Here is an 18,469-nt window from a genome sequence, read left to right as displayed (position 1 = left end):
TAGTAACTCAGTTGAACACAAAGCCGAGACATTTGCTTACTGCGCACAAAGAGCCTTCCTCACTTAAGTTGTCACATTTGCTTACTGCGCACAGAGAGCTCTCCGCACTTTGAAAGGTTGCTCCGACACTGTCGCTGGTGAGACTCAATTCTTGATCTTTCTTCTCAGATTTCACCCCGATAACCAACTGAACTACCCATGCGGGCTCCTTATTAAAACAACTCATGCTTAAATGACTCAATCCTCCTACTTGATCAATAGATATAAAAATTAAAAAAAAAAAAGTTATTAAAACATTTCACACTTTTAGTGTGACATTATAACTGACTTAAACACGTTGCTCAATAGTCATTTATACAACTTTACTACATCCTCCTTGCCTATGCTTATAGCTAGCCTGAAATGCACCTAAATTATGTTGTCATTTGCCGACAAATTTGCAATTTGAAGTCGCATAATCTATGATTATTAGAATGTCTTGCAGTGTTCTTGTATTGATGTATTCCACCTTCTGCAGGCTCCTTATTTAGATCCTCCCTGCATTTATAAACGTGACACATTTTTTTAGGCCAGAAAATTCATAATCACTGTTTAATAGTGTGAATTGTGTAACTCACAAACCACACAAGAGATGTAAATCACACTAAAAAAAAATTTGTTCTTGTGTTTTAACTACACACAAACCACACAAGAGATGTAAATTGCATTAAGAAAAACCTACGTGACGGGCTCAACTAAGAGAGTAGTGTTAACAAGAATTGAAGTCGTAACTTTCTGATACGAGAATCATGTTCTATCCACTCAACCCCTTTCGAGGCCACATAAAACAATTTTCGTAACTACACATTTGAAGAACTATCCGACAAGTACAACTTTTTTAAATTTTGTAATTGAAGGTATATTATCGGAAACGTTAAGATTTCTGACCACTAGAAAGTGATTATTTTAAAAATAATAATAATAATAATAAACATGAGTTTGTTGTTTGTGTAATTGATGATCAAAATTTTCAATCACTTTCCAACCGTGGTTGGTGGGGTTAAAAAAATGTTAAAAAGTTTGAAAGTTTATAACCACTTTAATAGTTAGAAATAGACGATATTTCTTGTAGTACAGTAAAAATTCACACTATTTTCAGGTTTGGTGTAAACCATGGGCATTATTTTAAGGCATATATGTACTCATTGAAAAATAAGTCTAGCCCATATGACTTACCACACAAGAATGCACATCATCTTTCCCACATAACAGCTCCCCATTCAGCTTGTCAACAGCTTGAAATGTTCCTCCTCCTTCACTTCTCTGCAACAACATAACTTGTTAATTAACTCCCCTTTAATAATGATCCAAATAATCGCTCGGTTCAATCATGTATGATATTCGCACACGCGATTTTACTACCTTGTAAAAATCAACAGCCAAGAAATTAGCCCAACGATTACCAGCAGCAAGATAGCATGTGCCCACCATGTCAATCAGGGGCCCTGAGTTTTGCACACAAGCCATTGGCTCCAATGGAACTGAACCAAAGAAGTTCACCAAAACCAGTGATTTAGTAGTGTCCGTAAGTGGTGGTGATTCTCCCCGATTCGGGCAATTCCCTTTCTTCATTCCACCATCCCCGTCTTTAGATTACAGAAAAGTCGGGGTCAACATAATATATATAAATAATAAATATACAGTATCAGTTTAAATTTTTGTAACGTACATTGATTTTCCACCATGTAATTCCACTGGTATGCAATGCCTTCACTCTGTTCCTTGGATTTGACCGAAGTGAACACCAAAAGCCTCTGGTTTTTAGCAACCATATCACTAACAAGAGGCCAATCTCCACCATTTTTGGGCATATTTGACACAGGAAACCAGTATTTCATCAACCCGGCATCTGTGAAAACCTTGGTCAACCCTTTCGGGGCACTAACATAGTCTTCCAAGATTATCGTTATGATTTCTGATGGATTGGCTGATAAAAAAGCTTCGATTTCCTTCAACGTGTCCCCTGCAGGCTCCTTATTATCACCAAACAGATAAACACGTTTAAAAGTTTTAATTCAGACAAAACACATCTTTCAATCAAACATAACAGTGCAGATGTGTGACATACAAAAGCTGTAAAGTCATAACATTTGCCTCCAAATGAATGGCACAACCACACATCTCCTCGGAAATCGTACACGTCCAGCATTAACCCCCGAACTCCGTTCTAACATCAAATTCCGCAACACATTAAAAAATTAAAAATTAGAGAATTGAAGTAAACGCAAACAGATACCTACATTGAGCTGTTGGGTGATGGAATCTTCTTGGTTTTTAGGGGCAACATTGGGAACACCAGTACGAGATGACCAACCAGTAATGGAGAATGCGTTATGGGTAGTCAAAAACGCATATTTGTTGAACGGTAGAGAGTTGTTCTGCCAAACAAAACAGAAACTATTCACAATAAAATTTAAGAATTCTTCATTTTAATTTTCTCCAGAAATGAACATTTAGAAAAACAAACAATAGAGAATTGACGTACCAATAGCTTGAACTGATCTGTGGCTGTGGATCTAACACATTTTGCACCTGAAAATCCCAGCGGACATGACAGGCAGAACATCCCTGCTCCACAGTCTGAACATTCCTCAAGAACCTCAAGAACAAGAAAACAAAAAACCAAATTATCAACAAACAAAGCTTGATTAATCTGTAAATATCACGCTAAATCAATAAATAAATTAGAGAAAAAAAAATGAAGAGGAGTATTGATTACCTGGCAATTTTCGCCGGAGCAAGCAGAGGTTACAACGTTGAAGGATAAGACAGAAACGATGAACACTAAATCAAGGATTTCGGGGAAACCCATGATGTTTTTGATATGATATGAGGTTAATTTGAGGAAACTAAACAAGAAAGAGAATGTGTTGGGGAGTGTCTGTACTGTATATATATGTGTAGGTGTTTCAAGCAACTGAGAAAACAAAGAGGACGGGAATTTGGGGTGATGAAAATGACAAGAATATGACCTGGATTTTTGCCGGATATGATTTTTACTTTTTTTTTTTTTTGGGTAAGCTTCCGTGAAAGTGTGGACTGATCTGAGCCATTAATATACATCATCAATGATTCAAAAATATTATAAAATCAGATTTGTTTATTTATAAAATTTGCACAATTCTTTTTTTTTTTTTTCCTTATTTGTTAATCTTTAGATCATCGAAATCGATGAGTATCATTTATTAACAAAACAATTTTATTTTATTCTCATATGGAGCACGCCTTACATATATAATACGGATAAGAGTTAGTATGTCCAGAACTAATTTTAAACTTTGAATTAAAACAAATAACCTCATTAAAAAATTTTAAAATATATATATTTAAACAATAATAAGCCTTAAGCAGTTATGGGCTATGGTAGCCTTAATCCCATTCTTCAAGAAGCCTCTTCTTGTCTCGACACTTGGTGACGAAGAAGACACCTTCGTAGATGCCTTCTCTTTCTGGTAGTGCAAAAACTTTCTATGTAATAAGGACTAAATTACACATAAAAAATAAATCAATTGAAAAGATATTTTGACAGAGTCATACTTGTGTGAGTAATTTGTGAGACGAGTCAAATTTATGATAATTATGTATAGTAAAAAATTTAATATCAATTTAAATTAAAAATAAATTATTACTTAAGATGGATATTGTAATACATTAGTATATATTGACCAATTTACTATATATTATTATTAATTATTTTTACTGTACATTATTATGCATGGATTATGTTATATGAACCAAAATTTTGTGGACCATCTTATGCTACAATATATTATTCGCATGATCCGCAATAAATAAAAAGAATTTTATTGTTTAATATGGTGAATTAAAAATTGGTTGAATTTTCTTTGTCTATGTAGCCTTATGATATTAATAGTAATATAATTAATGTATGTTATACAAAATATTAATTAATATGTATTTGTATATATATGCATATAAATTACTATAAACATTTCAATATTGACTCCCAACTAGTATGGTAGAAGAAAATGTCACTCTTAATACATATATGTTAGTAATATAATTGGATTTTACCAGAAAATTTTTGTAAAAATAGTCCAATTGCACAAATTTTGCTTGTTTGATGGTTGAATTGCACACTTTTTAAGTTCAATGGCCCAATTGCACAAAAGCGATAAGTTCAGTGGCCTATTTGACACTTTTTCCAAAAAAATTTTAAAAAGCACACATACACACACAAAATCAATTACTACACTCATTCATACTAATTCTAGAAATATGAACTTGAAAATGAACAGATGCAAAATGGATGTAGAAGTTGTTGATGAAACTGGACACGTTATGGCATCATTATCCGGACTACATGCAGAATTATTGTTGTTACTATCAAAATATCAAGTAAACAAGTTATGAAAATTGAACAAGAGATTCTACTCATGAATCTTCTACAAAAATAATAAATAATAATATTTTATTCAATACTTTTACATGAAACATGTAGAGGAAAAAACTATAATTGCAAAATATCAATAATAATGAAACAACATAATACAATATATATGTTTCCCTATAAAGTAGGAAACATAACCAACCACTAAAGCATGGCCACATATATAAATCTTCATAACAGAAATCACTTTTTTTTTTTATGTCACTATTTTTGACTTTTTTTTTTCTTTCTTTTTGGGATTCTTGCGCTTGTCGCATTTAGATAGTAATTGATTTATGAAAAATAAAGTCCGTCTTTGATAGATGGTTGTTAGCTGATTGGGTTGAAAGGTATGATTAATTAATAATATTGGCTGATTGTAAAAAGTTGTTTGATAGATTAGTTGTTAGCTGATAGTTGTTTGGTATAATTTTTTTACTCAAAAAGCTAATTGAAAAGGCTAATTTGAGCAGCCTTTTGAATTTTAGGCCCTATTTGGTAAATGGCTGTTAGCTGATTGGGTTGGCTGATTGGGTTAAAAGGTATGATTAATTGATAATATTGGTTGATTGTAGAAAGTTGTTTGATAGATTAGCTGTTAGCTGATAGCTGTTTGGTATAATTTTTTTACTCAAAAAGCTAATTGAAAAAGCTACTTTGAGTAGCCTTTTGAATTTTAGTATTTTTGAGTTACAAAAAGCTTATTAACCAAACAACTAATAGTGGTCAAATAAGCTAAAATTTTCTGATAGGCTGATTATTTACCAAACACGGCCAAAGAAATTAAAGTTTGGTAGCTCTATTTTTTTTTTTTTTAATATGAAGGAAATTCGCAGAGATTAACGCATTGGTTAAACATTGGTTACCGTAAAATAGCCTGCAAATAGTCTTAATGATATTAGTTAAAATTAACATTTCGAAGCGGTAATGTGAGGATTATGTTCAAAGTAGACAGATTCCTTATGCGCATTGATATTTTGTCACATTTGCTAAGTCATTGAGTTACCGTAATTGATATCCTCCCAAATATTATATTTGGCAATGTGTGAAGGACCCTTGGAGTTGAGAATTTAACCTTTTAAGATATGATTTAGATAATATTAGGGCAGTCATTTTTTACTTTTAATTTTATTTATTGTAAACGACTAATTGTTATACGGTGGACCATGGTTCTAAAACGGCGTCAACAGCCGTTAAATTTTAACAAATCTCGTATTTTTGGTGTGTTCAGAACAAAATAAAATTATAGTTTATCCAAAATGAAACTAAATAACTTGTCTCACATATTGTGTTTATATTATCAAATGAAATTGTAATTGAATTGAAATGATACTTTAGTTGTGTTGAAATGAAATTGCAATATGTATACAATGAAACTAAATAACATGTCTCACATATTGAGTGTATATTGTCAAATAAACTGTAGTTATGTCAAAATGATACTTTAGTCGTGTTGTAATTAAACTACAGTGTATATAAAATGAAACTGAATAACAATTTCACATATTTGAATGTATATTGTTCAATGAAACTTTAATTGAATTAGAATTATACTTTAGTGATGTTGTAATGAGACTACAGTGTGTATAAAATGAAATTCAATAACAGGTTTCACTATAATAACACTATTGTATGTATAATGTCAAATGAAACTATAGTTGAAACAAAATGAAACTTTAGTTGTACTGAAATGAAACTACAATGTACATAAAATGAAACAGAATATGTTATACAAGCATAACTAATTAAATAGAACATGTGTGATTTCTTTTCATTAAAAGAAACGACATTGTTTTGGACCATGGTCCACACAGCCAATTGTTATACCATGGATCAAAATTCATATTGCATTGTGAACCCGATTACAAAAATTTGTACATTCAGTTAACATATTCTGTACCTACAGTTATTAGTTTTTGTACATGTAAACAAATAACTTGATAATTACTGACACATAATATGATAATTACAAGTACATAAATTACCAACTGCAACCATAGAATATATCAACTACAAATATAGAATCTTAAGATTATTTTTGGACCAGGGTCTACAACGCAAGATAAACCCTGGTCCATGGTATAATTTGCTCCACACAACTAAAATTTGCGGCAAATTATTTTGTGGACCATGGTTCACTTAGTGTTGTGTGGACCACAACAAAAATAGATTGTTAATATACTGAATGTACATTATTTGTGTACTACATTCAGTATACAAATAATGTACATCTTATGAATACAATGTACATTTTTTATATACTAAAATTATAATATTTTTATACGAAATGTATATTATTTGATAGTATGGTCCATATAGTATATCTAATAATGATTGAAAATTTGCCCGGTTGACTTTGATTTTAGAATATTAATGTGGTAAGCCCAAAATCTCAATATTGGACATACTACAAATCAGTTTCGAGCATTTTATAGGCCATAAAGCCAGAAATACTTGCAAGCTAAGGCATTACAACAGCCCAATCATAGCCGAATAAATTCTTGATTGGACCGGTGCGATTAAATGATTAGAATAATGACATGGAGTTACAAGATTCGGCAGGTTTATGAGGAAGTGGATTTTTGTTAAGTCTCACTCGTGTAACACGAGTCGGGTTGTCTTTTTAATTTAAATTGGTATTAAACTTTTTATAATAAATATTTTAATTTCTTTTATAAGCAATATTTCACATATATAAGTATTACAATATTTATATTAAAATTGTTCACAAATTTAGTTATAACTTATAAGCATTACAATATTTATAGTAGTAATGATTATTTTATTCTAAATATTATTACAATTTCACATATAAATATTACAATAATTATTATAAGTAACAATTTATTTATTTTAAATTGATATTAAATTTTTTGTAATAAGTAACAACTCATCTATAACTCAACCCATCTCATGTATCATACAAGGTTTTTTTTTTTTCTTTTCTTTTAAAAAAAATTGTATTGTTTGTTCTACCACCTAATGCGGAATGGCATTTGTTACCTTTGCTTATGACTAATAATGTACGGGTGACATGTACCTATTTGTAGAATTGAAGTTTAGTTGTTCAATCTCTCACATAAGGAAATAAAAATAAATAATAATAATAATAATAATAATAATAATAATAATAATAATAATAGTAGCTTTCACCCGATCGTTACGTAGCTAATGTTTTGTTTATTAACAATAATTATAACATGAGGGAAAATACATTATTTCTAAGAACAATTAATTAGACAAAAAATTACATTAATTTCCAAGCAAAGCACACTAATTAAAAATTAAATGGAAATACATTCAATTCGCATGATCATATATATGATTTGGTCGTAACTGGGGGAACAAGATGCTGACGATCAGGCAAGTACATACGGCGAATGTGTATATATTCAAATATTCAATCCCTGTCGGAGAAGAAACGGTTGATCGCCGGCATGACTTCCGGCGGGCGAGTACGGAGGAATTGACGGAACCCATGCTCCGCATACTTTTCCCCCTCCTCCCGGTTCTCCAGCACCGCCGTGGCACGGTGAGCTTTATTAACCCTGCAAATTAAATTCACCCAATTAATTACTTCAATTCCAGATTGGCTACAGTAAAATAATCACCCAATTACAAATAGTATAATCATCGTATCACGAAGAAATTATATATATACCTGACATCAGGATTCATGAACAAGTTTCTGGTTAGCTGGAAAGTACACAGACCAACCACGAATGTCATCGGAACCAGAAGAGGATATATCTGCGCACAAATATAATATCATTTCCATATGTTATATTATCATCCAAAACAAGAAAACCACAATCAAGTTGGTCAGACCTTTGACTTAATAACCATAAGGTTTCAAGTTCTACTTTCCATAGGAGTTCCCTACCGGGGCTTCCATGTTTTTGAGTCAATCGCTATAAACAACCTAGATTAATTTACCTTATTGTGGTCATTTGTCGTCTAGGGTTATAAGACGTACAAGTTTACCTAGTGTACATTCTAAGATAATAGTTGGGTTTTCCTAGTCTCAACAAAAATACAAGAAAACCCAAAAACAGACTAGACCTAGCCAAAGTTTGACTCTAATTAGCGAAAGTAACATATTGGTCTTCTCGGTTTGAATAGATAAGCTATGGGCAACCTAAGCTAATTTCCTTTCTTATGATTCTTTGTCGACTATAGTCATAAGATGGACTTCACTCATAGTACACTTTTGAATAGCAACAACATACTCAGTAAATTAAAAACTAGACTTAATTAGCGGGGTGTCAAAACTAAGTGACTACAGTAACGGTTCAAGTTTTTATTTGGGCAAACTATAAATAGCTGGCTACGGTTTATGAACCGCCTAATAACCGCAACAGCTAGCTTATTCATGCTAACCCTAAACCGTGAACCAAACATAACCAATAATCCGAAACTAGGTTTAGAACCCATCCAGGCCGCAAATGTTTTTGTACTTGTGGACAATGAAAGGAATAACTAACCTCGGGCTTCATCCAACGTCCCATGATAGATGATGATACAACGTTTGATTGTTTTGCTTTGAAACTATGAACAACCTAGGTTTCTCCAACGCAACTGTATGTTTAATTTGTATGTTGCTGTATATGCGCATACATATATATAACTATTGTGGGGGCAAGTCTTTGCGTGTTTGGAATCATATTATGTGTACAAAGAAATTAGAAAAGTAAAAAAATGGAGTTTGAAAGTTGGAATTTGGGCTAGTTGACATGCAAGATAAGGCATGATGGGGTTAACATTTCTGTGGGCTGCATGAATATATATATATATAAATTAAATTGTTTTGCATCCAGGCCGGAGGGTAAAACCAGGTGCCAGCCCCTTGGTTGGGGGTGACCGTCCAATTTAGGTGACTTGGTCAACAAGGCTTTTCTCCTCGTATTTTATTGACGACAACAACCTAGTTGAGAATAAACAATATAATGCATACAACTCTTCAATTTGGTATTGATAAAACATTAAAGTTATTCTGCATGCAGTAATTAAGAATGTATACCCTGAGAGTGTTATTTGTATAAAATTTATAGGAATTCTTAATGTGTATTTGATCAATTGATTGTACCAAATACTAATTAAGGACATGAGTTGACAGACACTATTCGAAAAGTATATATACTTGCATTTGATACAAATTAAATGTCGATCAATATTGTAAAATTCTTTGGAATGTATTTAGATAACTTTGGAGTAAAAGTCTTTTGGATAAACTAATGGTCTTCTAGAGATATAGACATCACCAATCACCCGGTGGTCAGAAATTTTAAATTTGTTCAAAAAAATCATGATTTTTTTTTTTTGTGATAAAGGAAATTTGCAATCGCTATTTGAAAGTGTGCACATAATAACTTGTTACTCTAGGACATATAGTACGCACTAGGAAGATCCTGTGCAACAAGCTCAACCAAAGATGTTGACAAGAATCAAACTCGTGATTTGCAGGTATGAGAAATATGTTCCACCCACGTGACTAACTCTTTTCAGTTATATTATCCATTATTTGAAATCTTTTAGCAATCGTGGCAGTTTCAATTCTTAGCTGGACTTAAAATTTGGACCTTCGGTGGCAACATTGCATGGATCATATTACGGTGTGACCCAGCCCAGCAAGAGCGCGCCTAGCCCAACATGTTCTAGATTCAACTTTGAAAGCCCAAACATCATGGCCCATAGAGTGTTCTATCAATAATTTTCTAAAGAGTTAATTCAAGCAAAGGGTAAATCACATATTTGGTCCCTCAATTATTCGCGAATTGTCAATGTTGTCCCTTAACTCCGTAATCATCAATTTGACCCCCAAAATAAAATAAGATTAGTCAATTAAACCCTTCTGGCCGTATTTCGTCATTCAGCCGGCGAGAACGCCGTTTAAGCAGGGACATTTTAGTCATTTCCTTGCTTCTACATTAAAAATAAATAAATAAATAACAATAGGCGACATTTTGGTCAAACACCACAGTTTACCTCTATATTCCAGCAATCACACCACCATTGGAACTCCATTGTTGTTAAACCCACCATCCATTTCAGTGTACACAACAGGAAGCTCTCTTCTCCCACCGGAAATCCGCCCCACTGCGAACCCGCCGTCGAAAGGTGGTTGTTGTTCGTTTGAAGAAGGGCGGTTGGTGGTGTTCAAGTCGTCGGAGTTTGGGGCGTCGGTGGGGAGTTGGTGGCGGCAAACGGGGCAGGATTTGCGCAAAGACAGCCATGGGAGAATGCAATCAGAGTGGTATAAATGGTCGCCGGAATTTCCTGTTCGTTCCTCATATGCCTGCTGTTTCTTCTTTTGAATTCAGTTTGGGATCGCAACAAATACCACTGTCTTATAGCATAAGGAGATCAAATACAATCAAAACACGAAATTAATTTTCAATTTTAGTGTTTTTTTTCTCTTTCTCCGGCCTATTTTCATTTAGTATGAACAATCTTACACTTTTTACACTATGCCGGCACTCTGTTTTCGACGTCCAGGAGCAGAGCGGCCGTTTGTGCGTCGATGCCATAAACGAATTTTGCCAGAGTGAAGATAGCTCATTGCCCGTTGGACATGGATCTTGAGAAGCGGTTGACAGCTTGCTGAGCACCCCCCTTGTTCAACCACAGCTAGCCGTCCAACCAGCTCGACCGCCGCTTCTTCACCTGCTGCTACTGAGTCGCCGGCGGCAACGGCGTTTTGTGATTCGCATTCCCGCCGCGAGTCAATGTTTTGCTTCAAGCTAGGGTTTCCAAGCCATCGATTTTCACCTCGATTGATTTCCACGCTTCCTCCTCTGCACTATCGCCTGCCTCCTTCTCACCACTCTAGCAATCTCCCTTCCTAATTAGGGTTTACATACACCATCCAGCTATACATATAGTGAGAGAAACACAACTGTTCGTCCCTCTCACCACTCTCGCAAGGGTTTAAACTTTGTAGAGAAAGGGCACCAAGAAGCATAGAAGAGCAAAGTAACATAATCATGCGTGCGATCGATCTCCTTTTGCAAATTAAACTTGAAGGATGTGCAAAAGTTTAATTGAAGGGTCTTGGTTTTCAAAGCAAAATAAGGAACCCAACAGATGAGATGAGATTTCTGGGAACGAAGAAATCCTTTTTTCTGTTTTCTTTTTTCTCCATCGTTTGTTCCCATGAAATGACCAAATTACCCCTGCTTAATCGGAGTTCTCACCGGAATACGGCCAGAAGGGTTTAATTGACTAATCTTATTTTATTTCGGGGGTCAAATTGATGATTACGGAGTTAAGGGACAACATTGACAATTCGCGAATAATTGAGGGACCAAATAGGTGATTTACCCTTCAAGCAAATGTCATCTAATTATTGTGATTTTTCACATTTGGTCCTATTTTTTAATTTTGACAAATTAAATCATTGATTATCAGAATCGTTCTACCACTAGTCCTTCCATGAACCTAGCGTTAGTTAGACGTTTAGATCATGGATAAAAGAATCATTTCATGTTCTTGAATCTTGAACGTAAGTTGTTTGATTGAATGACGCAATTGAAAGTCTCTAAGAAATAAATGTGGTTTGATTGTTATGCAAAGAGCGTATCAACTGGGAGAGTTTGGATGATATGCATGAACCAGATCAAGCATTGAATAACGGAGAACTCACGGCCATAAAAAAAAAAATCATGAAATCAACTCTCATTATCATCTTACCAGAGAATTTGGTTTCAAATACAAGTCACATTTTCTGGCTGCATCTTCGGCTACTAGGCATAGCTCTTCCCAGAAAGTCAGGCAACTAGAAACTGCTTATAATTTATCGAAACTCTCCAAGTTGATACGCTCTTTGCATAACAATTAAATCACATCTTTTCAGAGACTTTCAATTGTATCATTCAATCAAACAACTTGCGTTCAAGATTCAAGAACATGAAATAACTCTTTTACCCCTGATTCAAACGTCCAATTAACGCTAGGTTCACGAAAGGACTAATAATGAAACGATTTTGATAGTTAGGGATTTAATTTGTCTAAATTAATAAAACGAAGACTAAATATAAAAAATCACAATAATTGAAGGATCTTTGTTGGAATTAACTCTTTCCTAAAATATGCAATAGAAAACAACTTATACAATGTTGACAAAAATGTAATAAAAAAAACTGTCACAACGACCATAATACTAAAATGATGATATTTCAGAGATTTGGAAATTCTTCCCCGGCCAACAAATCACTTCCTTGGTCAGATGTTGCCAGTTAGGTTGTCCCCTATCAGAAGGGGACTTCCTACTTGTCCCCATTCTCTCACTACCAAACTTCCATTCCTTTACTTCTTCTTAACTCATCTTCTTGATCTGCACACAAACACGTGTACTGTAAATTCTTCTTTGAGACACCCATGCCCATGCTATGGTTGGATGCTCTATGATCTATCCTACCAAGAATTGTCTTGAAATCGGATCTCAATTCCGTCTATTATTTACAAATTAATTCTGTCTTTCAACTGTAATAACTAAAGTGACATGAATTGAGTCTTTCGGAATGAGTCAAATCATTCTAATTCTTCGGATGAGTTAGATTATTCATACCGTCCAAAATGAGTTAGGTCCTCCAGATATCCCGAGGCGTGCTTGGGGAGACATCATGTGGCCCACTTGCCAGAAAAATCAAATGCTCGTAGGCTGACCTACCTCAGCTAGGTTGAACTCAACCACTTTGAGATTTATGCTAACTAGACTGATTTATTTATTTATTTGTGATCCTTTGTCGACTAGGATCACTCAATGCATACCTTCAAATAGTGACTACATGTTTCTTTTGTCGTCGCTAAAGAAATACAAATGTTAGCAAGTGACAGCCACAAAACAGTGAGCATTTATTTTGAATTTCGAAATGAATCTTTAATACATTTAAAATGAAAGTAACAATCATAACATCATAATATGCACTTATATATCGTACGTGCGTACTAGTAATGTTACATTCTCTTTTACACTACAAATTTCTCTCTAATATGACATGTTATATTAACTCGTGGTGAAGTTAACTAATTCTTGATTGCTAATAAATATAAAACTGATGTCCCATCATACATATGATAGAAATAACATTTTTGATATGATAATTCTTGATGATGTGATGAAACACCGTACCCCACACTATTACTAAACTAGAAAGTAAATGTAGTCGGTTTCTTGCTAGTGATGGCAGAAACCCTTTTCTTAAATCAGTTAAATAACTTATAATCTTAAACAAATTCTGATTGCAGTTGACAGCCATGACCGTTGGAACGTTACACTCCAAATTTGTCCCATGAATTTTTCCTCAACAACTCCTTGCTTCAAGACACAGACATCTCATCAGATAGAAATATAAAGAGAGCCAATGTCAAAGAGAATGAACGTACCCAACTCTCTTTCTCCTCTTGAAGCCAACAACTAGTTGGTGAGCTAGAGAGCTTCATCTTGGCAAGAACAACGCTCGGGACGATGAGAAATGTCGTTGTGATTTGTGTCTTTGCTGTGTTTTTCTCCTACGCGGGTGAGTTTTTGTTTGAGAGATTGCGGTTTTTGTGTTCCTGGTATGTGTGTGTTTGTGCGTGCGCGTGTTTAAGGTTTTGCTTGTGTTGTTGCAGCTGCCTATGATCCGTTGGATCCCACCGGGAACATCACCATTAAATGGGATGTCATGTCTTGGACGCCCGATGGCTATGTAGTAAGTAGACTACGTTTTATCTGTTTTCTGTTCTCCAGTTTTCTGTTTCTCTTGTTACAGAATGCGTTTTCTGTTCTCCGGTTCTCTGTATCTCCTGTTAGTGAAGGCGATCTTAATGTTGTAGGCTGTTTATCTGTTTTCTGTTCTCCAGTTTTCTGTTTCTCTTGTTACAAAATGTGTTTTCTGTTCTCCGAGTCTCTGTATCTCCTGTTAGTCAAGGCGATCTTAATGTTGTAGGCCGTTTATCTGTTTTCTGTTCTCCAATTTTCTGTTTCTCATGTTACAGAATGCGTTTTCTGTTCTCCGATTCTCTGTATCTCCTGTTACTGAAGGCGATCTTAATGTTGTAGGCCGTGGTGACGATGAACAATTTCCAAATGTTTAGGCACATCTTGAGCCCTGGGTGGACTTTGGGGTGGACATGGGCTAAGAAAGAGGTGATTTGGACTATGATTGGGGCACAAACCACAGACCAAGGTGATTGTTCCAAGTTCAAAGGCAATGTTCCACATTGCTGCAAAAAAAACCCAACTGTGGTGGATTTGCTGCCTGGTGTGCCTTACAACCAGCAATTCTCAAATTGTTGCAAAGGTGGGGTGTTGGCTTCTTGGGGCCAGGACCCTCAGGCTTCTGTGTCAGCGTTCCAGGTCAGCGTCGGCCAGGCTGGCACGTCGAACAAGACTGTCATACTCCCCAAGAACTTCACCTTGCTTGGCCCTGGCCCTGGCTACACTTGTGGCCCTGCAAAGATTGTGCCTTCAACTAAATTCTTCACCCCTGATCTTCGTCGAAAAACGCAGGCCCTTAGTAAGTTTTTTTCTGCCTGGTTAGGTCGATAGTGAGACTGCACGTTTATGTTTTATATGCTCGATGGTTCAATATGTTCTTGAAAGTTGTTAATCTAATACCTGGTTTTTAATTTCTCTGCAGTGACATGGAATGTGACATGCACATTTTCTCAGTTTCTAGCCAGAAAGCATCCTAGTTGCTGTGTTTCCCTCTCCACTTTCTACAATGAAACCATCACCTCCTGTCCTCATTGTGCTTGTGGCTGTGAGAGCAAAAACAAATGCATCAAGTAAGGCACAAAGCTGAGCTACACACAGTTTTCACCGCTCGAAATCCCATTTATTTCGACCACCCAAAAGTGGTCAAAAATCAAAGGTTAACGATTTTCTGATCACTATTGGGATCTGGAAAATTGTCTCTTGGTATTACGGTATTACCGACCACTTTTTCCAATAATCAAAAAATTTGATTGGTGGGAACAACATTAGCCAAGTTAGTCAGATTGTTGATTTGGTAACTACAAGCTTACAAGTTCAACCCCCAACGAGAGGAAAACCTATTGCCCTTCTTGATTTTAGCCGGTCAACTATGGGCAACCTAGGCTACTGGTTTACCTTGTCGTGATCCTTTGCCGACTAAGATCACAAGATTTGAACCGATTAGTTATAGGCAACTTAGGTTGGGACGTTGGGTTACCTCATTGTGGTCCTTTGCCGACTAGGATCACAATGCAGGGTTTACTCTAATTTTGATTGTTAGTCAACAATGAGCAACTTAGGTTAGTTTACCTCATTGTGTCCTTTGCTGGCTAGGATCACAGGGCAGAATTTACACAGTATACACCTTCGGTTTACCCTAATTTCTGTTTGCTAGTGATCAAAAAAGTTGAAAACACCTTGCCTACGAAAATTGACAATTTTCCAGTTGTGTTTGCTTCATGGAAAGACATTTAGATGTGAAATACTCTAATTTTAACTTCTTGTGAATGATTGATTACAGGAGTGATTCGAAACTCCTGAGTGTGGTTGGCATAAACACTCCAAGAAAAGACAATGCACCATTGTTGCAGTGCACACAACACATGTGCCCCATCAGAGTTCACTGGCATGTGAAGGTTAACTACCAAGAATACTGGAGAGTCAAGGTTTCCATCACAAACTTCAACTACAGAATGAACTATTCTCTCTGGACTCTTGTTGTTCAGCACCCTAATCTCAACAATGTCACTCAAGTTTTCAGCTTCGATTACAAACCGGTTGTTCCCTACGGTTCCATCAGTAAGCACTTCCCGTTTCAACTAAAACTCTAAACTAATAGTGAGATCGACAGAGTGAAAAATAATCATTCTACAAGGGAAAAACATTAATCTTTTGGGATTAATTGATGTTGCAGATGACACAGGAATGTTCTATGGGATGAAGTTTTACAATGACTTACTAATGGAAGCAGGGCCATCTGGGAATGTGCAGTCTGAGGTTCTGATGCAGAAGGATAAAGACAGTTTCAGCTTCAAGCAAGGATGGGGTTTTCCCAGGAAGGTCTACTTCAATGGCGATGAATGCTTGATGCCACCACCCGATACGTATCCATATCTGCCAAACTCTGCACAGAAAAACTTAGCCCTCTTCTCAACACTGATCTGTTCAATTCTTTTGCTGCTCAGTGCATTGTTTTGATCATGTTTTGCCCCTCTGTAACTAGAAATTTTTGAAGTTTATGATCAACAGCAACCTAGATGCACTGAGCTGGGCGTGGTACGCCTGCAACTTGATGTATGAAACTTTATTAACATGAACACATTGCAAATCTGTGATATAATCACCTCCATGGCTCCATGTGCAAATGGGAATGTTGTTATTCTGAGTAATAATTTGAACACCACAGAAATGGCACAAATGTTTCGACTTTTTATGATGTTTGTCTGTTGAAATGTCAGACACTAGTTTTCATTAAAGAATAGCAAAAGGTGTAATTTTTATTATATTGCATGTCCAAGAATATGCTTCGAGGGAACCAAAACCAAGAAGAAATCACATCACAGACTGCAAAGAGCAAAGAAAGACAGAAACAACAAAGAAAGATAACAGGGAGAAAGATGGAGAACAAGAAGAGAAAGAAGAATGAAGCGGTGCTGGGCTGAGTGAACCTGTCACGATAGCTATAGGTGCGAGATTTGGTGCAGAGCGAGTAGCAGGATCAGGAGCAGGAGCTAAGGCGATACTCCCCGAACTATCTTTGTAACCTAGGAATGCTGAATACATGCAGGTCACGTTCCAAGTCACTGCCATGGAAACATCAATTTAGCTTGCAACAAAGAATTATTACAAGTTCAATCAATCAATCTACTGGACTCAAACTACTTACTCATTGCATGATACAATCTTCTCCCATCTGGAGTAATCAACTTTGTTTGTCTAACAATTTTGGCTGGTCCACAGGTATAACCACCAGGTCCTGGCGCAAAAAATGTGTAGTTCTTAGGCATCCTCACGGTTCTGTTAGTGGTCCCGGCTGCCCCAACGGTGATTTGGAATGAGCTTACAGCATTGGCAGCATCTTCCCCCCATGCACTAAGCACTCCACCCTTGCAGCAATCTGCAATCTGCTGATTTTGAGGAGCACTAGGGGATAAGTCAACGAATCTTGGGTGCTTTGTGCATGATTGTGGAGTATTGGAGCTATTGAACCTAAAGCATTCTTCAGACACCATGGTTTCACCGCCCACCATGCTCCATATCACCTCTTTCTCCGACCATGTCCATCCCAGATTCCAACCTGGCGCTTCAATTTGCCTGTGTTGCTGAAAGTTGTAAATCGTCACAGCAGCCTGCAAATCCCAGCGTGAAAATGATCAATTAGTTAGAAACTTCCACGTGTGTTTATCACAGATTTCAGATCAATGTAGGACAGCTGAAGCTTGCCGGGGCTTACAACATAACCATCAGGAGTCGAGCTGAGAACATCTGTTTTTATTGTGATGTTTCCGTAGGGGTCAAATGGATCATAAGCATCTGCAGAAGAAGGGTGTTAAGGAATGGATTCAAATTTGCAAAATCTCAAACACATTGATCAAACATTACAATTAGTATACCAAACATTTCAGCCAACCTTTAATCAATAATGAATACAAGAACAATGACAGAGAGATATGGGCATACCTGTTGAAGTGAAACTGAAGCAAGAAAGCAAGAATGCCACTAGCACAACACAATATGTCATTTTGGCCAGAAATCTTGAGCAGACCACAAATCTCTTGGCTTCCCAATCTTTTACTCAAGAAAATGAAAGAGTAGGAGAATGAACCAATGTGCCACAGATTTGACTTCTTCTATTCACAATTTCACATGCCAATGTGCCATGTTTGCATTGTCTACTTGTAGAAAAGTTGACTTTCCTCTTCAGAGTGTTTAATTATTTAACACTTTGGAAAAGAAGAGCCAATGTTGACCTTAGAAAGTTACAGCAAAGCAAGAATCTTTAACTTGATAGGGCAGCATGTAGTTTCATTTCCTTGCAGATGAAGTCAAGGTTTAAATATTTATTCTTTTGAATTTGAATG

General features: G+C 35.8%; 4 protein-coding genes across 4 annotated transcripts; 1 reads left to right on the top strand and 3 right to left on the bottom strand.

Moving 5' to 3' along the window:
- Positions 1 to 297: 297 nt before the first annotated feature.
- LOC116021095 (PI-PLC X domain-containing protein At5g67130) lies at positions 298 to 2,853 on the bottom strand. The gene is made up of 8 exons (XM_031261703.1): positions 2,759 to 2,853; positions 2,525 to 2,638; positions 2,280 to 2,417; positions 2,108 to 2,206; positions 1,709 to 2,012; positions 1,402 to 1,625; positions 1,216 to 1,302; positions 298 to 537 (listed from the first exon to the last, which is right to left on the bottom strand). The coding sequence occupies exons 1-8, from the start codon at positions 2,849 to 2,851 to the stop codon at positions 523 to 525; spliced, it is 1,074 nt and encodes a 357-aa protein (XP_031117563.1). The 5' UTR covers positions 2,852 to 2,853; the 3' UTR covers positions 298 to 522.
- Positions 2,854 to 7,706: 4,853 nt separating this feature from the next.
- Positions 7,707 to 9,046, bottom strand: LOC116021136. The gene is made up of 3 exons (XM_031261747.1): positions 8,914 to 9,046; positions 8,091 to 8,179; positions 7,707 to 7,977 (listed from the first exon to the last, which is right to left on the bottom strand). The coding sequence occupies exons 1-3, from the start codon at positions 8,935 to 8,937 to the stop codon at positions 7,830 to 7,832; spliced, it is 261 nt and encodes an 86-aa protein (XP_031117607.1). The 5' UTR covers positions 8,938 to 9,046; the 3' UTR covers positions 7,707 to 7,829.
- Positions 9,047 to 13,818: 4,772 nt separating this feature from the next.
- On the top strand, positions 13,819 to 16,821 carry LOC116019921 (COBRA-like protein 4). Its single transcript, XM_031260305.1, has 6 exons — positions 13,819 to 13,947; positions 14,042 to 14,121; positions 14,472 to 14,928; positions 15,052 to 15,199; positions 15,910 to 16,187; positions 16,303 to 16,821. Exons 1-6 carry the CDS (start codon positions 13,896 to 13,898, stop codon positions 16,584 to 16,586), a joined length of 1,299 nt encoding a protein of 432 aa, XP_031116165.1. The 5' UTR covers positions 13,819 to 13,895; the 3' UTR covers positions 16,587 to 16,821.
- Positions 16,804 to 18,384, bottom strand: LOC116019922 (protein COBRA-like). Its single transcript, XM_031260306.1, has 4 exons — positions 18,069 to 18,384; positions 17,842 to 17,921; positions 17,275 to 17,737; positions 16,804 to 17,191 (listed from the first exon to the last, which is right to left on the bottom strand). Exons 1-4 carry the CDS (start codon positions 18,127 to 18,129, stop codon positions 16,941 to 16,943), a joined length of 855 nt encoding a protein of 284 aa, XP_031116166.1. The 5' UTR covers positions 18,130 to 18,384; the 3' UTR covers positions 16,804 to 16,940.
- Positions 18,385 to 18,469: the final 85 nt, after the last annotated feature.

This window comes from Ipomoea triloba, chromosome 5 (genome assembly GCF_003576645.1).
Source record: "Ipomoea triloba cultivar NCNSP0323 chromosome 5, ASM357664v1".
Classification (NCBI taxonomy): Eukaryota; Viridiplantae; Streptophyta; class Magnoliopsida; order Solanales; family Convolvulaceae; genus Ipomoea; species Ipomoea triloba.
This window is presented reverse-complemented; position numbering and strand designations above follow the sequence as displayed.

Coding starts and splice junctions, on each gene's coding strand:
- LOC116019921 (XM_031260305.1), top strand. CDS start 13,896: ATGAGAAATGTCGTTGTGATTTGTGTCTTTGCTGTGTTTTTCTCCTAC. Junction 14,929..15,051: donor TCGAAAAACGCAGGCCCTTA/GTAAGTTTTTTT, acceptor ATTTCTCTGCAG/TGACATGGAATGTGACATGC. Junction 15,200..15,909: donor AGCAAAAACAAATGCATCAA/GTAAGGCACAAA, acceptor GATTGATTACAG/GAGTGATTCGAAACTCCTGA.
- LOC116019922 (XM_031260306.1), bottom strand. CDS start 18,129: ATGACATATTGTGTTGTGCTAGTGGCATTCTTGCTTTCTTGCTTCAGT. Junction 17,738..17,841: donor CGACTCCTGATGGTTATGTT/GTAAGCCCCGGC, acceptor TGGGATTTGCAG/GCTGCTGTGACGATTTACAA. Junction 17,192..17,274: donor AAGATTGTATCATGCAATGA/GTAAGTAGTTTG, acceptor TTTCCATGGCAG/TGACTTGGAACGTGACCTGC.
- LOC116021095 (XM_031261703.1), bottom strand. CDS start 2,851: ATGGGTTTCCCCGAAATCCTTGATTTAGTGTTCATCGTTTCTGTCTTA. Junction 2,639..2,758: donor GCTCCGGCGAAAATTGCCAG/GTAATCAATACT, acceptor CTTGTTCTTGAG/GTTCTTGAGGAATGTTCAGA. Junction 2,418..2,524: donor CAGATCAGTTCAAGCTATTG/GTACGTCAATTC, acceptor TTTGTTTGGCAG/AACAACTCTCTACCGTTCAA.
- LOC116021136 (XM_031261747.1), bottom strand. CDS start 8,937: ATGGGACGTTGGATGAAGCCCGAG. Junction 8,180..8,913: donor GACGTTGGATGAAGCCCGAG/GTTAGTTATTCC, acceptor ATTTGTGCGCAG/ATATATCCTCTTCTGGTTCC. Junction 7,978..8,090: donor TTCATGAATCCTGATGTCAG/GTATATATATAA, acceptor TTTAATTTGCAG/GGTTAATAAAGCTCACCGTG.